The sequence below is a fragment of the Pezoporus flaviventris genome, unplaced genomic scaffold (genome assembly GCF_033815535.1).
Source record: "Pezoporus flaviventris isolate CSIRO_AGI_PZ_B2104156 unplaced genomic scaffold, CSIRO_AGI_Pfla_v1 ptg000045l, whole genome shotgun sequence".
Classification (NCBI taxonomy): Eukaryota; Metazoa; Chordata; class Aves; order Psittaciformes; family Psittacidae; genus Pezoporus; species Pezoporus flaviventris.
In genome coordinates this window covers 6,403,934-6,422,045 of record NW_026892593.1, presented here as the reverse complement: position 1 = coordinate 6,422,045, position 18,112 = coordinate 6,403,934, and the positions used below count along the sequence as shown (strand labels likewise).

General features: G+C 39.9%; 1 protein-coding gene across 4 annotated transcripts in view; it reads right to left on the bottom strand.

Moving 5' to 3' along the window:
- The window catches only part of HGF (hepatocyte growth factor), a 57,533-nt gene extending 40,265 nt beyond the window's left edge, over window positions 1-17,268 (bottom strand). For 2 of the 4 annotated variants that reach the window (XM_061467309.1, XM_061467310.1), the window contains exons 1-2: window positions 17,027-17,268; window positions 5,872-6,037 (exon numbers count right to left, since the gene is read on the bottom strand). In XM_061467309.1, coding sequence (XP_061323293.1) covers window positions 5,872-6,037; window positions 17,027-17,102 — 242 coding nt within the window. In that variant the 5' untranslated portion in view covers window positions 17,103-17,268. The remainder of the gene's footprint in view (window positions 1-5,871; window positions 6,038-17,026) is intronic. The other 2 variants (XM_061467308.1, XM_061467307.1) reach the window with 2 other exon arrangements.
- Window positions 17,269-18,112: the final 844 nt, after the last annotated feature.

The following is an 18,112-nucleotide window of genomic DNA, read 5'->3' as shown; positions in this document are numbered from 1 at the left end:
CTTTCACGGATAGAGTACAACATGTACCAAATTGAGTGGATTTGGGGGGCAAGAAAGACAAACAGAGTCAAAAAAGTCAAGAAACTCTTCCAGCTTTTTAAATGAAACATGCAGACCTTTTTCTCCTACCATAATTTTGAAAGGAAATTAATTAAATGTAGGTAAAATATTGTAAAGTATTTTAAAACCACTGTAAACTGCCTGGGTGAGGGCAACTTACATTCCAATATATTCCAAGAAAAAAAAAAAAAGAAGAAAAATAACAGAAAAAGCTGAAAATTCTTTTTCCCCTCTTAATTTCTCTTTAGAACCAAATAACAAATCATTGACATTATGCTATTGCTCTAGCCCACCACAATGTATACATTTCTGTCAGTCATTTCAAACCTCCAGAGATATTTTATTCTGACTAGAGAAAGCATTTTAACACTACTTGATAATATCCAAAAAACACACATTTCCTACACTTCATCAGTACTTCAGCTGTGCCGTATTCCTGAGTATTACATCCCTCAACTCAAAGCTTTTTGAGCTTCATTTAGTTCATCATCGAGCTTTTCTTTGTGAGATCTTGCTGGCTTTAGTTAAAAACATTACAAGATCCCATCCAACCTCCCCACTCTTCTCTCTTTCGAACATCCTCTTCATTATCATTTCCATCACCAAACAGATTTTTCATCCAACTGCTCTCTCTACTCTGTTGACTCCAAATGTTTCCAACCTGCTAACCTTCATCCTTCTGTCTTTATTCAGCCTTCTGTTCCCTCCTGGCTGGTTCTCAAATATGAACACATCCAAGTGCCTCTAACTCCATCCCCACAAAAATATCCTTGACCTTTCCTGCCTTTCTAATTACATTCTCCTTTCCCCTCCTCCCTCCTAAAGTGGTAATGCAGAATGCACTGTTTACAAACATTTTGTTCAGTAGTTGCCTTTCAGTTGCCTTTTGGTTTCCTTCCAGTTTGGCTTCAGCCACTCCTGCACACAAAGTTTCTAACAATCTTTTGCTGGAAACAAATCCGGATGGTTTTTACACTTCCAAAGTCAATATGTTTAATCAAATTCTTGGACTTTACGCTACTGATATTGCTGATCACAACAATTTCAACAATTTTTGTTGTTGTAATTTGTACTGAGATAGTTGGTAGGTTTTCTGCTCAGATACTGAAATCTCATGGTCTATCTTGGAATCCCCTTCAGTGAAAATACAAAGACACTCCAGAAGGTAAGCAAATAATAAAGAATAACATAGGCACAGTGTTGTAGGTAAGGAAGTGACATGTCGTCTACATAGTCAATACAGTAATAACTGCAATATCTTTTTCTCACCCATAAGAAATGTAATGGGAAAAGCTGCAAGATGACTGAAGGAAAACAGTGGGAGTAATGGACTGCAAATAGTGGTGAATCCTTTAAAGAATAAGAGCAGCTTAGCAGCAGGTTAGTAAATCTGATAGCAAGCAGAAAAAGATGCACAGAGAATTATGAAGTCAAAAAGACAAGGTAAGTAAAGCTAAGGAGAACTTCGATGGGCAGGAGAGCTAGGAATAGTGCTATAAAGAAGAAACAAGTCTAGATAAGAATCCTGTAACTCAGTTGGAAATCATCAAGAACCTTGCACACATGATAGTAAGGGAAAAAAAAGGGCCATTCTGAGAAGTGTCATGTATTAGCTTCAACAAAGAGGTGCCAGAATTAGAATCAGCAACAATTAAGAGAACTAGCTACACAGGATTTAGAGAAGGCTGAGGTTCTGAATGACTTCTTTGCCTCAGTCTTCACGGGCAAAGGCTCTGACTGCACGACCAAAGTCTTGGAAGGTAGACGCAGGGACCGTGAGAATGAAGACCTTGGGCCCAACCAGAGAGGATCTGGTTTGAGACCATCTTAAAAACCTGAACGTGCACAAGTCCATGGGACCTGATGAAATCCATCCGCGGGTCCTGAAGGAGCTGGTGAATGAAGCTGCTAAGCTGCTGGCCATCATATTTGAAAAATCATGGCAGTCAGGTAAAGTTCCCAATGACTGGAAAAAGGGAAATATAACCCCCATTTTTAAGAAGGGGAAAATGGATGACCTGGGGAATTACAGACCAGTCAGTCCCACCTCGGTGCCTGGCAAAATCTTGGAGCAGATTCTCCTGGAAGGCATGCTAAAGCACATGAAAAACAACAACGTGCTTGGTGACAGCCAGCGAGGCTTCACTAGGGTAAATCCTGCCTCACCAATTTGGTGGCCTTCTATGATGGGGCTACACAACTTATGGACAGAGGTAGATCAGTTGATGTCATCTACCTGGACTTGTGTAAAGCATTCGACACTGTCCCACACGACATCCGTGTCTCTAAATTGGAGAGACATCAATTTGATGGATGGAGCACTCGGCGCATAAAGAACTGGCTGGATGGCTGCACACAAAGAGTTGTGGTCAATGGCTCAATGTCCAGCTGGAAACCAGTAACGAGTGGTGTCCCTCAGGGATCGGTGTTGGGACCGGTCTTGTTCAACATCTTTGTCGCTGACACAGACAGTGGGATTGAGTGCGCCCTCAGCAAGTTTGCCGATGACACCAAGCTGTGTGGTTTGGCTGATACGCTGGAGGGAAGGAATGCCATCCAGAGGGACCTTGACACGCTTGTGAGGTGGGCTGATGCCAACCTCATGAGGTTTAACCATGCCAAGTGCAAGGTCCTACAGCTGGGTGGGAGCAATCCCAGGCACAGCTACAGGTTGGGCAGAGAAGAGATTCAGAGCAGCCCTGTGGAGAAGGACATGCAAGTGCTGCTTGTTGAGAAAACGAACATGCCAGCTTCAGCCAACCGTATCCTGGGCTGCATCAAAAGGAGCATGACCAGCAGGTCGAAGGAGGTGATCCTGCCCCTCTACTCTGCTCTGCTCTTGTGAGACCTCACTTGGAGTATTGTGTACAGTTCTGGTGTCCTCAACATCAAAAGGACATGGAACTGTTGGAACAAGTCCAGAGAAGGGCCACGAGGATGATCAGGGGACTGGAGCAGCTCCCGTATGAAGACAGGCTGAGAAAGTTGGGGCTGTTCAGCCTGGAGAAGGCTGCGTGGAGACCTCATAGCAGCCTTCCAGTATCTGAAGGGGGTCTACAGAGATGCTGGGGAGGTACTCTTCATTAGGGACTGTAGTGACAGGACAAGGGGTAATGGTTTAAAACTTAAACAGGGGAAGTTCAGATTAGCTATAAGGAGGAAGTTCTTTCCTGTTAGAGTGATGAGGCGCTGGAATAGGTTGCCCAGGGAGGCTGTGAATGCTCCATCCCTGGCAGTGTTCAAGGCCAGGTTGGACAAAGCCTTGGGCGAGATGGCTTAGTGTGAGGTGTCCCTGCTCATGGCAGGGGGGTTGGAACTAGATGATCTTAAGGTCCCTTCCAACCCTAACTATTCTATGATTCTATTATCTAACATAGTATTCACAATTTACTTGCAAGCAATACAGAAACTTGCCATACATAAATCAAAAGTTGTCTCAATATTCTTTATCCCCAGAAAATAAGGGGAGTCTGACACTTTAAGTCTGCAGTGCCTGGAATCTGCCACTTCATCACTTCCTGGCAGATAAGAAACCCAACCCTCTTCCTGCTTATGTACCTCACACAGCACAGACCTAGGTGTTGTTGTTCCCAGTACTATTGTTATAAAATATTTCTATTTTATTTGATCTTAATACTTCAACAAATTGAGCTTACATCCAGAAAATAAAACATCTGTTGTGATCCAAGTAATGGGGAACTACTGTATGGATATGGAGTATCAGAATCAAGCCACAAAAATGTCAGTAAACAAAGGAAAATCCAAGTCTTTTATTTCAAGTCTTTAAAATGCCATTTTGTGTTAATTCTCTTCTTATTTTAGAATGCTCCCACAGCAACTAGTGAACTAATTGGTTTTAATTTAAGTTGGCAACAAATTTCACCTTGCCGTAACCATATGCAGATATGATGTTAAAGACTGGGGATCCTAGGAATAAAAGGGAAACATTAGTAATCAGTGGTTCCTTTAAAAGGGAACACATGTCAAATATGTGTTTACAGTAGTATCAAAGAACTATGCACGCTACAAGAGGACTCATCTGGGGCAAAATGGGAAACCACAAGAATGTTCCCAGACACAGAAAATCCATCTTAGTTGTAGCACAGGCAAAACCTAATCACCTACACCTCTGCTGCTAGACTTCCTTCCTAAAAATCTGTCAGGGAAAACTGGAAATTCAGGGCATGAGTAGTCAGATTTATAATTCTTTTTCATCTTTAGTGCAAAAATAATTACATGACTGATTGCAATTCTATTATCTATGAGTAGGACTCTTCCAAGCTGCCTTCTCAAAGTCTCTCATAGCTCCTCTAAGCTGCTTTATTGACTGGTTACAGCAGGGATAATATGCTCCTTAATGAATCCATCAGAGAGAAATTCTTCACAAATTGCAATGTTTTAAAAATTCGAAGAGATTCTAGATTATTATTCCTGCAAAATAGAATTAAAAAAAAATACTAACTTACTTTTTATTTTCAGAACACAAGCATACCATCCAGAGCAGCTACAACTAGCTTGAGACAGTATTTTTAAGGAGATGTTGGAATACGGAATTGTTGTTTGCTTGGCACTGTTCAGAAATCTTACATACTGTGGAACCTAATTTTACAATACTCTTCTCTTATGACCATCAGAACTCAAGGAACTCTTGCTGTATTGAAGACAACCTGATCCACTTGGCAATAATATCAGGGGAAGCTCTGCCAATAGGAAAAGGAGTGTCTCGTACCACATGAAAAATATTAGTGCCTGGAAAATATTTTCTAACAGAAAATAAGTAAAGTCTGCTCATTGTTTACATATATAAGTAGTCAAAGTACAAAGCAATACAAACTAGATCTTGCAACATGGGAATTAAAGGCTTAAAGAAAGATTAAATTACAATCGAGGCCTGTTTCTGCAACAGAAGAGCTTTTGTTGTCACATTTAGTCTAGCTTCCATTTGTAGTGACTGTAAAAATTTTTTTATGTGTCAAGATGAGGCTGACATTTAGCTCAGTACTCACCACTACAGAAGTTATCAATTCTCTCCAAGATTCTCCTGCATTCATGTCCTTTCATACACTGCTAATGGTCTAGACTAAGAGAGGCCAGGGGGATACTTTATGTCTAATACATGGGAAAAATAATAGTGATTTGTTCCAGAAAATAGTAGAGAATATGTACAAGGCAGACAAGCAATCAGCTACATGATGTGTTTCTAAGAGACAGCAGATGCTGAAGAATAGTTATGATATACTTGTAATGATTGTGCAGCCCAGAAGGTTCGATTCCATTGTATCAGATTCATTGTACTTGCCAGTGTATTTCAGCAGTGAATGTATCTGTGCTCCATGTGTGAGGTTCCCATTGATTTCAGCAGGAGTAATGTGCAAAGAATGAAGACAAAATATGGTCTGAAGTGGTGCTGAAATACTGCAGCTGTGATGTGTGACAATAACCAATTTATAAAAGACATAAAAATCTCAGAAATGTTCACTGAACACTATAGAGCAGCACAAGTCATCCGCATTTTAACATGAGTACATTTTTTCCAGCTATGTTTTGGAAAAGATTACATATTGGACAAGCTAAGAAGATAGATCAACTCAGATAAAGCTTTACAATAGACTGACACTCTTTAGGCAGGGATAACAAAATCATGGAAATCAAAAAGCATGGTCTTTAGATTGTCCTCAGTACAAGCTATCACCAATGGCAATTACAGACACCTTGGGTCAAAGGGTGTTACACAGGTTCTATTATAAAAAAAAAAACAAACAACCAAACCACGATATCAAACAATTAAAATAATGGAGATACATAACTCACTTGCAAGTGAATAAAAGACCTTTGTTCCTGCTGCATCTCTTGGCACATTGCTCAGTGGTGTTTAACAGCTTGGTTTTCACTTCCAGTGTTTTGTTTACTTTAATGAGCATCAACTCTCCTGTTTTTTTGAAGTCATGAAGAGGGTTTCTTCTTTTTCCTCTACACTCTAAGACAGAAGCAAAGAAGAAAAAAATGAAAAAAATAAACACTGTAAGGAACAGTCCTGAGATTAAAAATGCCACTATATATGAATAAAATTTATTAGGAATTATAGGAACATCAGTATCTAAATCTCAAAGAAACTCACAAAAATTAGCAGATACTGAAGAATTGATTATTTTACATGGTCATCACCATCCTTAAAAATAGTGTAGGTAGTAACTATAGAAAACCTAGTTTCAAATAAAAACTTGCATAGTACTGATGAAGGGTAATAGGAAAGTTTTTCACTCTTTGTAAATTTTTTTTCAGAATGTCCAAAATACGTCTGATAATCTGAGATTTTATAAAGATTTCCATTAAAAACTTGGGTGAAAAAGGTGTACAGATGTCTTTTTTGGATGGACACAGTGAACTTACAATCAGAAGGAAAGGATATTAATATTACAGAAAGTTTACATCTGAATAAATTTTAAAATTTAAGAACAGTGATAAACTGTTCTTAAAACAGTAAACTTTTTGTCACAAACTGTGAAAAGAAGTGGAGCCTAGAAGTGATACAAAATAGTCATTTTTGTGACCCCTGCTCCAGTGAAGACTCAATGTGAGTGTTGTGCCCATTTTAAGTGTGACAGATTTAGAATTTTCAGCTCACAGTAAAGATGACAGGGGGATGCAGAGGCTATTGCATGGAAATAGTCTGCACGGTTGCAAATATTTCAGAAAAAAAAAAAAAGAACGGGTTGATCTGGTTTCTATGTCTCTGTTGGTGGAAGGGGTAGGAAATGTCAGGGGAAATTGGTTAGAGATGTTTGGCTAAAGCGCAAGAAGAAAAGTCTTTGATTTTTGCAAGAAAAAAAAAACCACACCAATATATATGTAGATTTCCCAATATATATGTATATTTTTATTTTTTCTTCCATAGAAACCAGTCTGCCAATGTAGGCTGCTCCACTGTCAGTGAAGGCAGATGAATACATCTGGAGAGTGATTCTCCCTAATCTGACAGATGAGTAACATAGGGAGGACCACTTGCCCTTTGGATCTATCTCTCTTATTTTACTCAGTGGTCCCAGATGATCCTTTTGGATTTTGGATTAGTAGCTAACCCAGGTAAGGTTAGGTGAATGAATACATTCTTAATTAACAAAGCAGGTAATAGTATTTTCAATAACTTCTTTCCATGTACCAGTTTTCACAGCTGTCCCTCCATTTTTCTCTACAGAATCTGCAGTAATGGTTGAACATGAATGTTCAGGATCAATTTATTAAATTTTGACAGAGTTTTTCAAATATATGAAACCTCAGCCTAACGCTCCGTTATCCTGAACAGATAATTCCTCATGCAAGTGCACTTAAGTCAGTAAATTTTTACTTTGTGCACTCTGTGCAGAAGCTCAGAATAACTTTGTAAATCGCAATGGCTGAAGCTCTGGAGGAGTTTCTAATAACTCCACATATTGTAAAGCCAAAGAGGGCTCAAGGGTGTTACTTTTGCAGAACTTCCATCCTGATCATTAAGTAAGCAAGCTCACATTTTCACTGGATTCAGCTAAATCACACCTCTCAGTGGCAAGTTATCCCTAAGACACCTAAAAATACACCAAAGACATTTAAATTAGATTTCACCAAGCTTCAGCCTTATCAAAATAAAATAATTTAAAAAAATCAAAGGAGTATAATATCTCTGCTGCAATGCTTCCATAAGATACCTTCATCCCATCCTGGTCTTCATCTTGAACTGCTAAAGGTGAACTAAGCTATTGCTCTGCACCTAAGAGCCCACAGTTTTAGTTCCAACTACAAATATTATCAGAAAAGAAAAAAAAAAAACGGTTTTATTTATCTACAAATCCGTGTTCTTATCACATAAAGAAGCTTTAGATGAAAAGACCAAATGGTAATAGTTTTGGTGCTGTGCAGGGGTCTCATATCAGCTCTCTAAATAATTTTCAGCCTTGTATTTGTGCTGTGGACATGCATCCAAACTGAATCATTATGTTTAGCAAAATGCTAGGAAGACATTCTTGCCTTAAGTATCAACACCCTGTTACTGGAAAGCACTGTTTTCACTGAAGCTGCTTTATTTTTTCCTATACCTGTGATAGAGCCAAAGTGCTGCAAAAAAGATTGCATCTGCTCCTTAAGACAACCACAGGAAAGCAAGTCTTCTGTAAAGCTTTTGTGGTATATTTCTCCATCTATTATCTTACAATACATATTTGTTAGTTCTGTGTTGTCTCAGCCAGGACTTTAAAGTCAAATGGAGGTAAAAATCTGTACAGAAATATCAAAGTGTTTTCTTTCAGTTTCTGATAATAACATTTCCCATGTACTGATAAGTGTCATTATCTTAATTCCTGATAACAGCTTCTTAAACTCATCAGCTAGCATGCAAGAATATTGTTGTAAAAACCCAAAGAATTCTATTCTGCCTGAAAAACATGGTTTACAGTTCTGCTTTTTTGAAAGAAAAGAATCCTAGCAGTTGTCCAAAGAGGATTATGGGTTTGATATTGCATTTAACAATTTATAACAGCTTGGTTTACTTTAGCTTTCAAACAACAGCATTCTATGACTTGCCTATAATCTAAAAGGCAAAGGGCCAAATGCATCTGTGGTGTGACTGTTAGAATCACGAGAATAATGCAAAGCATTACTTTTACAACAACAAAATAAAATAATTGAGCCTTTCTACTTCAAATTGTATTATTAAAATCTTAAATCTAATATTACCCTAGAAATGTTCTGTGTTACAGGTTATCATGCAATATGCTGTAACTACAGTTCTTAATTTGTGATTGCCATTAATTTCAGTTTCCTAAACTTTGATTTGTTTATACTGTGGGCTGTGTCCTCTGATGGCTTTTGTAGTTGAGGATCATATTGCTAAGGAAGTCTGACATTCCACTTAAATTTGAAAATAAGAGCAGCTGGTTCAAACACAAGAGAATCAAGTCAAATATGAATCAACATTTTTTCTTCAAACACTAACTAAATACATTTCTTCAGTTAACTTAAAAAAATTCCTCAAAAAAAATGAGGATGCTGTCTCTATTTCTTAACATGATAGCAAACTTCCTTGAACAGAAGAAAGAAGTCAGCCAGTGCCCAAGAAAGTGAGACCTACAACATTTGCTCTAGTAGGATGCAGCATTGGACAAATACTCTGTAATTTAATTTGCGATGTCCACAGTCTTCCAGCTGGAACACTTCCATTTTAACAAAATATTTTAATATATACTGAAGGAAAAAAAGTCATACTTCACAGTGAAAGACTGTGAGGAGACCTACAGGTCTCAACTTTCGGTTCCCTAACTACCTTTTTCATACGAAGTTACTGCATAATCTTCTCAGTTATGAAGCATTGAGACTTTTCAAACTATAGACCGTCTGGAAGAAAAGATTTCCAACAGTGCCTTTTCTTGGAGTAGTTTCAGTCCATGCCAAGTCAAGAATCAGAGATAAAGTTATCATTCTGCAGCATTTTAGTGAGAAAACTTGCTAGGAGTTTGCAGAACCTACTTAACTGCAATTTTAATTATATTTATACAAAATAAAACCATGATTCTTAATGAAACTTTGATGGTTTCCTATGGAGTTTTATTTCCTTATTCTGTTTCCTTACACTTGCAGAACTTCAGCATTTTACTAAGTAGTTATTTGTTTTGTTGTGCTGAACTTTCACTGTGCGGGGTTATGATTTTTTTTCCTATTATAATTATTGGTGTAAGGAAGTTGGATACAGGTCTTTATACTGTGGGTGGACAAAAGACCTTTTATAATTTTCAGTTTTGACATAACAGCACCATTGCTCATTATGTTTGTCAGATGTCAGAGATAAAATAAATCTTTGGGAACAAAAATAAATCAAGAAAAAGAAGGTGCTGCTGCCCATGCTGCAGGGGTTTGGAACTGGATGATCTTTAAGGTCCCTTGAAACCCAAACCGTTCTGTGATTCTATGAAGATACCCAAATTACATGGGCTGGAAAATGCTGCCAGAGAACTTCAGAAACCAGCTGCAGTCCTTCCAAACACAGAATGACATACAAAATAAAGATGGCACTGGGGAGTAAAAGTAAAAAGAGGAAAACTCTTCACATACTGTGTAGGAAGCTCAGAGAATCCTAGGAGTCAAAATATTTTTCAATGAAGAAAAATGTTCATGTAAAGTGACACAATTATTTCAGAACTATAAAAGAGACATAGTCCCTTTCTTTAGTGTCAACTGGCATTTTAGATAACTGTTGGGTATTTTGCATCATGTTTGTAATGAAATGAAGTCACCTGACCTTGAGCAGTTAAGAGATGGACTAATTAGAGATTGAATTATTTGTGTTACAATTGATAACCAGGTCAGAACATCAAAATGAGATTAGCTATTAACTGAATTTTGCAAACAATCATCACTGCAAGCCAAAGTAAACTGGCTTTCCTCAATGAGCTAAAAAGAACCCTCAAAAACCAAAACCTGAATTGTATGTGACTTAAAACCTGGGGGTGGGGGAAGCAAAATGAGAAATTGACCATCAAAAGAAAAAAAAAAAGATAAAGGAAAGAAAAAAATTCCCAACCTTAAACACATGTGAAATAAATGTAGGAAAGCACAGTTCAACACAACAAACATTTTATCAGGAAACACCACGCTTGACAAAAAATTGCATTGTAACACCCATGCAAATGCATTCATAACTATGCATCTGAATGAAAAAAAAAAAAAAGAAACAAGCAAATGTTAGATCTCAACAAAATGTACAAAGAAAAAATCTGCAAAGCCATGTATTATCACAGTGTTAGACAATACTTTTCAGCAGAGATATCAAAGCTGAAGACTTCTCTCAATATAAATAGTGGAAACTTAATATGAAAATAAACAATAAAGTATGCTTAATTATATGCATAAAATTGCATTGGCAAAGCTTGTGTAAGAAGAAAAATCAATGAGTAGAGTTTGAAATAAAGCAACAGTTCTTGGCATACATGAAAAGCAATATGCAAATGCACAGAGGTGTTTAACTTGTCTATAAAATATATTTCGAGGGATAATTAAATTCAGTAACATATTTCCAAGACAATGCTTTTCAAAGGATATAAAACCTCAAGGGTAAATTGCATATTGACGCAGGCCCCAGTATGACAGCATAAATATACTAGCTTCATTAAGGAAAACAGAAACCAACAAGGTGACAAAACGTGACCTGATGGTGAAAGTAGATGCTACAAAATGGTTTCTGATACCACATGCTTAAATTAAGAGTATGGTCACAACAATAAAGGAAAAGATGTTAAAGGTGAATGTTGATATTAAAATATTTAATGGGGTCGTTAATGTATTATGATCTATAAGAATTGTTAGGAAGCACTTTTCAAACAAATACATTCAAGGCAACTTTCTGTCTTAAGTCCTAAGAGAGTCACTTTGATAAAAAGAACTAATGTTCAGCACTTTTAACTTACTTTCATTTACTCTGAATTCTCCTTATGCCTGTTTCAGTATCAGAAATGTCCAGATTCCTGGTTAGAATGCAAAAAAGTGAACACCTTTTCCAAAATACTCCTCATTTGGAAAAAAAAAAAAAAAAAATGAAAAAAGAAAGGAAGAGAGAAAGAAAGACCAACATAATGAGAAACTGAAACAATTCTGAAATATGCCCAAGAAAAGATCTTTGCAGATTGAATAGGCTTAGATTCCAGATTAAATTTAATGCTGTTATTTATGTAAGACAATAATTTGGCATGAAAGAATTTTACCAACCATACCCATAAAAACTGCAGTCTGCTGTATGGATGGAAAATCACCAAAATAAAACCAGCTGTCCAAGGAGAAATCTCTAGCTTGTCACAATGAAACAGTTTCTTGCAAAGGTATATGGAGGATGATGTGATTATTTTAAGTTCTGAAATTTATTTTCTTGGCAAAAAAGCCATCATGGAAAAAAATCTACAATTTTGAGAAAGTAGTCTGAAGTAGAGACATACAATATAGAGATAATTTTTTCCTTATTTTTACATTGGCTTTCAGTCTAGTTATTGAGCAGATTCAGGAAATGCAAAAAAGATATTTCTTTTTTTTGCTTTGTATTTTATATTACCACTCTCACACACAACCAGGAACACATACCCCTTATTAGCATCTGCAGAGAGTGCCATGTTACTTGGACCCAGTTTCATGTTTGTGCTGTCCTGCCTTCATAACCTTCTCCTGTAGCCAGCATGAGAGCTCAAGAAGCTAAGGGTAATGCTAACAACTGATAGTATAGTCTAAAATTGGATGGCAAATGAAAAAGGACAGCTCTTTTTCTTCCAAGAAAAGGTTATCTGCCCAGCAGGATGCTGGGACCCATTGTCAGAAACAAATGTTCTGCAGTTTGTACTCTGACTTGCTGTATCTAACCTCTGGATAAATTACTGAGAGGACTTTCCTTTGTAAGAGTTGTCTTCTTACGCATTTGGCACAAGGATTAAATCCCCACCATTTTGCATTGCATTGCACAACCTTTACAAGCCTTTGGTGTCTCCTCGGAGGCACCCAGGACATTGTGTACTTCTTCAGTGATGGAGTCCCAGCCGCCACTGAGGACACTAGGGTGTGGAGCAGGGGGTAAAGAGAACAGCATGAGCAGGCAGGGGCAGGGATTTGGGCAAAACAAAGTTACAACTACTGAGGGCAGCAAAACAGCTCCTGTGAGGAGTGATGAGAGCCTTGCCACATGGTGTATACACAAAAGGTAGTGTTGCTGACCAAGGCCAGGAGTCATAGGAAGGAGCTGGAGCTGAGGGGAGACAGAGGGAGCAGCCAGTTCCCAGCTGGGCCAATAGCACAGAGGACTGCCAGTCATGGCTGGGCTCATCAGACAGCCCAAGGCCCACAAGGGTGGAGGCCCACAAGCCATTGAAAACTCCTGCAGCTGGATGTTGCCAACACATCTGACTAATCTGGAGCATGTTCCCAGCTCTGCTTCACTGCAGCATTGCTTTACATGTAGGTTAGAACCTGTTCAGGAACTGATCCACTATCCCCTAAGGGCACTGCCAAGAAAACCTACAGAAAAGCAAACGGGGTAATTATGAGGATGTCCATACCCCTTCATGTTTCTTTATAGTTGCCATACTTCCCCACTGCAAAGTACAAATATTGCTCACATCATGCTAATTCTCCTACTATTCATGCTTCCCAAGCAAGTGTGGAGATAATTCTTTCTCACCTCTATGACCAATCCTTTGTCCCCTCCATGCTGCATTCTAGCCTCTGACCACCAATTCTACCTCAGCACTGCAGGGAAAAAGTGAAATTTCCAGCGCTCATTGAGTACAAGTAATTGCAAAAATGCTTAGGGCAACTTTCTCCTCTCCGCATCAAGCTTTTACCCATCAAGAGGCCAAGTCATCCTGCTTTCAAATCTCCTTGGAAAAGTTTGAAATGCTTAAGTGACAAACTAATGCTCAGTATAAAGATCCAAAGGGGAGCTATTATGCTCTCCAAGGGAGACTGCATGTTTCCCTTCCAACACTGGCCTCAGTTGAAGTATTACAATAATGACAGATGAGCTCCTCCAATAAGAGGCTTTCCTTTCTTTGACTTCAGCACTCACTTTTCCAGAGTTCTATGCAACATTTTAATCCTGTGTATTTCAACTCCGTGTTCTCCTGCTAAGTTGCTTATGAAAATGGCATTAATAGAAACAGAAAATCTGTTAAGCAGGGTAAGTGCTGCCTTACATGTGAGAGCAAAACAAGCAGCCCCTGGCACCAAGCACTAAAAGGATTCCATTAAACAGAAGGAATACAGTCTTCCAACTGGCAGAGTATCATTTTGCTTTGTTGAGAGTGTATAGTATAATGATTATCTACAGCTGGGTTGGGGAAGTATGAATCACGTTAAATTTTTAAAATATACTTAGCTATGCAGACCACAGGAATATACAATGTTCTTACATTGATCATGGATATGGGATTTTATTATTTTATTTGGTTTAAGCAATAGTTATTTATAGGAACTAAGTGCAACTCCCACATCTTCATTAACAACTGCTTCAGATCATCCAAACTGCAGAAAGTGCTGAGAAATTTGAATAAAAACACTTGTCTGACAGTCTCTTCACAGAAAAAGATAACTTTAGTTTAAATAAATCTTGCAATATACCAATCTACTTTTTTCTTTGATTAAAAAGTTATTTTCAGTTTTAATATATTAACTTTATTAAACAGATACTGTCTAAAAATACTGAATATCTGCACAAGGAAGAAAAACTCCCTAACAAACTTGCTAGCTGCAGATTAATTTCTTTGTGCAAGTGACAGAGACTTACAGGATATTGATAATGACTAGGCAAGTAGTCTACAGGAACCTTGCACATTTATCTTTCACCAATCACTGTCTTATCTTTTAGATATTAAAAAGAAACTCAGAAACTGATAGTGTGGGACAGCTTGCTGACATTAAAATTTCTCCTGTTTTCTTCACCCTCCTTTTTCTTTACCCTTTAATATAACCCAAATGTATTAGTCAACAGCCACAGTAACACAGGACATTGTCTTCATACAGGATTTAGGACATGTGATTCCAAACCTAAAAGATCCATTCACAGAAGAAATAACACTCAACATTAGGCACAAGTAGAATCAGATTTACAGAACAGTACTAGAAGAAGCATGGGTATGCATTAGCAAAACACTTTTTTTTTTTCCTATTTTTAAATTCTGTTTTCATCCACTTTGCTTGTTTTTCATATATAAAAATAAAAATGTAGGCAAATATTAATCTTTTCTTAAAGGCTTCCCAGTAAAAAGAATTCAATATCCCATACAAAGACACCATGTATGTTTAGAAAGCAATCAATAATTCAGAAAGGAATTGCATAACTTCCTCTTGCCTACATTGTAAAAACCCAGACACTTTTGTTGAAAATCATGTATTTTTGTAAAGCAAGGTAAGCACAATGGCAGTGTGCAGTAAGACTAATCTTTCTTGCCCATAATGCAAATGATAGAATTGATTAATATTAAGGTAGGTGGGGGAGGAAAGTTAAGAAAGGAAGGGTTGCCAAGAAACTGTCACTATGAAAGCTGGCCAGAAAACAAGTCCTACTCTGTGAAAATATGAAGTTTTGGAAATCCAATTTTCCTCCACACCAAGATGAACCATCCAGTCCTATATTGGAGAGCCCATTGGTTAGGGCACAACCCTATTTGTCAGCCTACTGATACTGGCAGCACTGAGGTTTAATCTATCCTGTTGGAATATTAGATTAAATATTCATTGAGCTTGATAAAATCTCTCATTCAAGAAACACATCCTGACTATCAAGACAGTAAGCATGACATAGCTTCGTATGAAATTGGCTATAGAGCAGTACCTGTATCTTTGGTCCATGGAATTAAGTTGGGGGGGATGGGGTCTAATTCCACTTTTTTTTTTTTTTTTTTTTTCCAAACTAAGCCATCTGTTGAAGAGTTTCTGTCATAAGTGAGGGTTTCTCAAGAGTAGCTACCACAGGATATTGTGAATATCTCTCTTTCATTTGATTTGGGAGAACCAAGCCAAAGATAGCTTCTGTTTAAAAGGCTCTATTTTTGTGCAAAGTTTTGATGGTTCAGCGTTTTCCATTTAAGAAATGCAAACTTTTCCTCAGAAAATCCCTAACCAGCTCTAGTCATCACTTTCCAGAGAGGTCGCATGTCCATAAAATGAAAATTGCAATTTACATGGAAAAGGAGTTCAGAAAAGCATAGCAGCATCATGTCTGTGTCACCTGCTAAGAATGCCCACAAAAACAAAATTGTCACTGAGCAGACAGCACAGAAGATCTGGCAAGATGTTCAGCATCCTACAGAACTCTTATTGCACGAGAAAAATGGCAGGATCTACTGCATGTGATGCTTCCAGGTTTTTTTTTCTACTTGCCCTCTAAGATCACGAAATACTCCACTTTGAAATCCTATTTCAAAATATAGATATTTTTAAGTAGGGAATGTAGTTATGTCTTGGAAGCCACCAACACCACTTGCCATACACGTTGCACGAAGCCCTCAGACCTTGCCCCAGGACTCACTCTGTGTCCCTGCCCTCACTCTGCCCACTCCTGGCAGATCCTCTCCCTGAACTGTGGCTGTCTTTCGCCTCTGTCTGTGCAAAGGTCTGACCCTAACAGTGTTGCCGGAAGGAAGGAAAGGTTTGTAGAAACCTTGCAAACTTTTTTTTTTATCCCCTTAAACATCTCCCCAGAGGGCCAATAGAAATGCAGAGTGAGCTCTTCAGATATCCAGTCCAAGGGGGACACTTCAGGAAAGAAATTCAGCTAAAGAGCTTCCAGCACTTGATTACTTATTGTTTGTTCCTTCCCCCCCCCCCCCCCCGGATCTCATTGGGAACATCTAATGAAATTACAAGTATTTCTGGCCTGAAATAGCATGTTTATGCTGCTGCACTTCAGCAAGGACATTCCCTTTCAGCAATGTGCTATCCCGTGGTTTGGGTATTCCCTGTCAACTTCTGTTACTTAACATCTATTCTACCACTTGAGAATTAAAGAAAGGTACAAGTCCACGTCTCGCATAGGGCACCTATGGACAGCGACGGGATTCCCTTCTCCCGCTTTCGGCGTCTCCAGGGCTCCGAGGTCCCGTTCGTCCGGGGCGGAGGTGGCGGGAAGCAGCGACCTCTCCTCCAACCCCCGGACCAGCGGTGCCCCCCTCGTACACCTCGCGGCAAGACCGCGGGTTCGCCCCGACCCGCCGCGCTGTCGCCGCTCCGCACTGCATCGCTCAGAGGGCGCGGGAGGCGCCAGGCGGGCACCGATGCACCCAATGCCCAGCCTGGGCGCCGGGTAGTTGCTCCTGCCCTCAGGTAGGCGCTGCGGGAGCTGGGGTATCCCCGCCTGTCCCACCTGCACCGTCCCGAGCACTCACCCGCGCCCCGGCGCAGCGAGGGACAGGGAGAGCGATGCCGCGGTGAGGTGGAAGGAGGTGGCGAGGGAAAGGATAGATAAACTAACCTGCCACGGGGATGGTGATGGGAAGCAGCAGCAGCTGATGGAGCAGCAAGGCGGGCAGGAGTTGAGTGGCCCACATGGTGCTGGCGGCCCCCCTCCCCCCAGGCGGCTGGCGGGGAGGAGAAGAGATGGCTCCACGGAAGGACCCTGCGCGCAGCCGGTCACTAGAGGAGGCAGAGTGAGCCGAGCTGCTTTTTATTGCGATGATCTAAGTTTGTTGTGTGATTAACTGGAAAGATCTGGGTCCCAACTCCCTCTTACGGTAAGAAACTGTTTAACAACATTCCCTCTCTGTCTCTTCTCCTCCTCCCCTCCACAGGAGCTGCCTCCCCTCCCGCCCCGCAGCCAGCCCAAGGACAGGGCTCCCACCGTCTCATCCCTCCCTCTTACCCTTCATCCATCCATCCCCCCCTCCCTCCTTGCCCCCGCCTCCTCCCCTCCATCCCCTCGGGGCTCAGAGGGAGCAGCCTGTCCTGACAGGGACCCCAGCTCTTGCCTCAGGACTGGTGTCTGCTGCCCCCAAGCCCCTCCTGGCCCCACAGCCACTCACTTGCAGCTGAAACAACTCTCCCTCCCTTCTTGCAGACGTTTCCCTTCACAATCTACCTCTTTCTCCACCTGCCTCTAGGCTCCATCCCCAGCTGCATCCTCATCCACAGTTATCTCAGCAGGAGTCCCCCAGGCAAACCCAGGGACAAAGCAAGGCCAATTTCACCACTTAGGAAACAGCTTTCTTCTGACCTGCTCATGGCTGCCCACTGCCACTAGCCTGGCCTTTCCATCACCCTCTTTGGCCACCTGACAAATGCCACTTCCCCAAAAATGTGGCAACTCTCGTGAATCTAAAGGTCAAGTATCAGCTGGCTGTCATTGCTCCATGGAGATAATCCCAACACGAGGCCTGACCTTCCTTCTGTCACAGGCAGTGGTTGAAATTCTTCTGTTGCACTTCATTTTGACCTTGTGGAAGCAATGGCTTTGGGTTTTGTTTAAAGTCATGAGATCGGCCTTCATGACACACAAGTGTTCAAAAATAAACACTTCAGGAAAAGATCTGCCTTAATTTAAACTGTTCTTTTCTCCCATGCA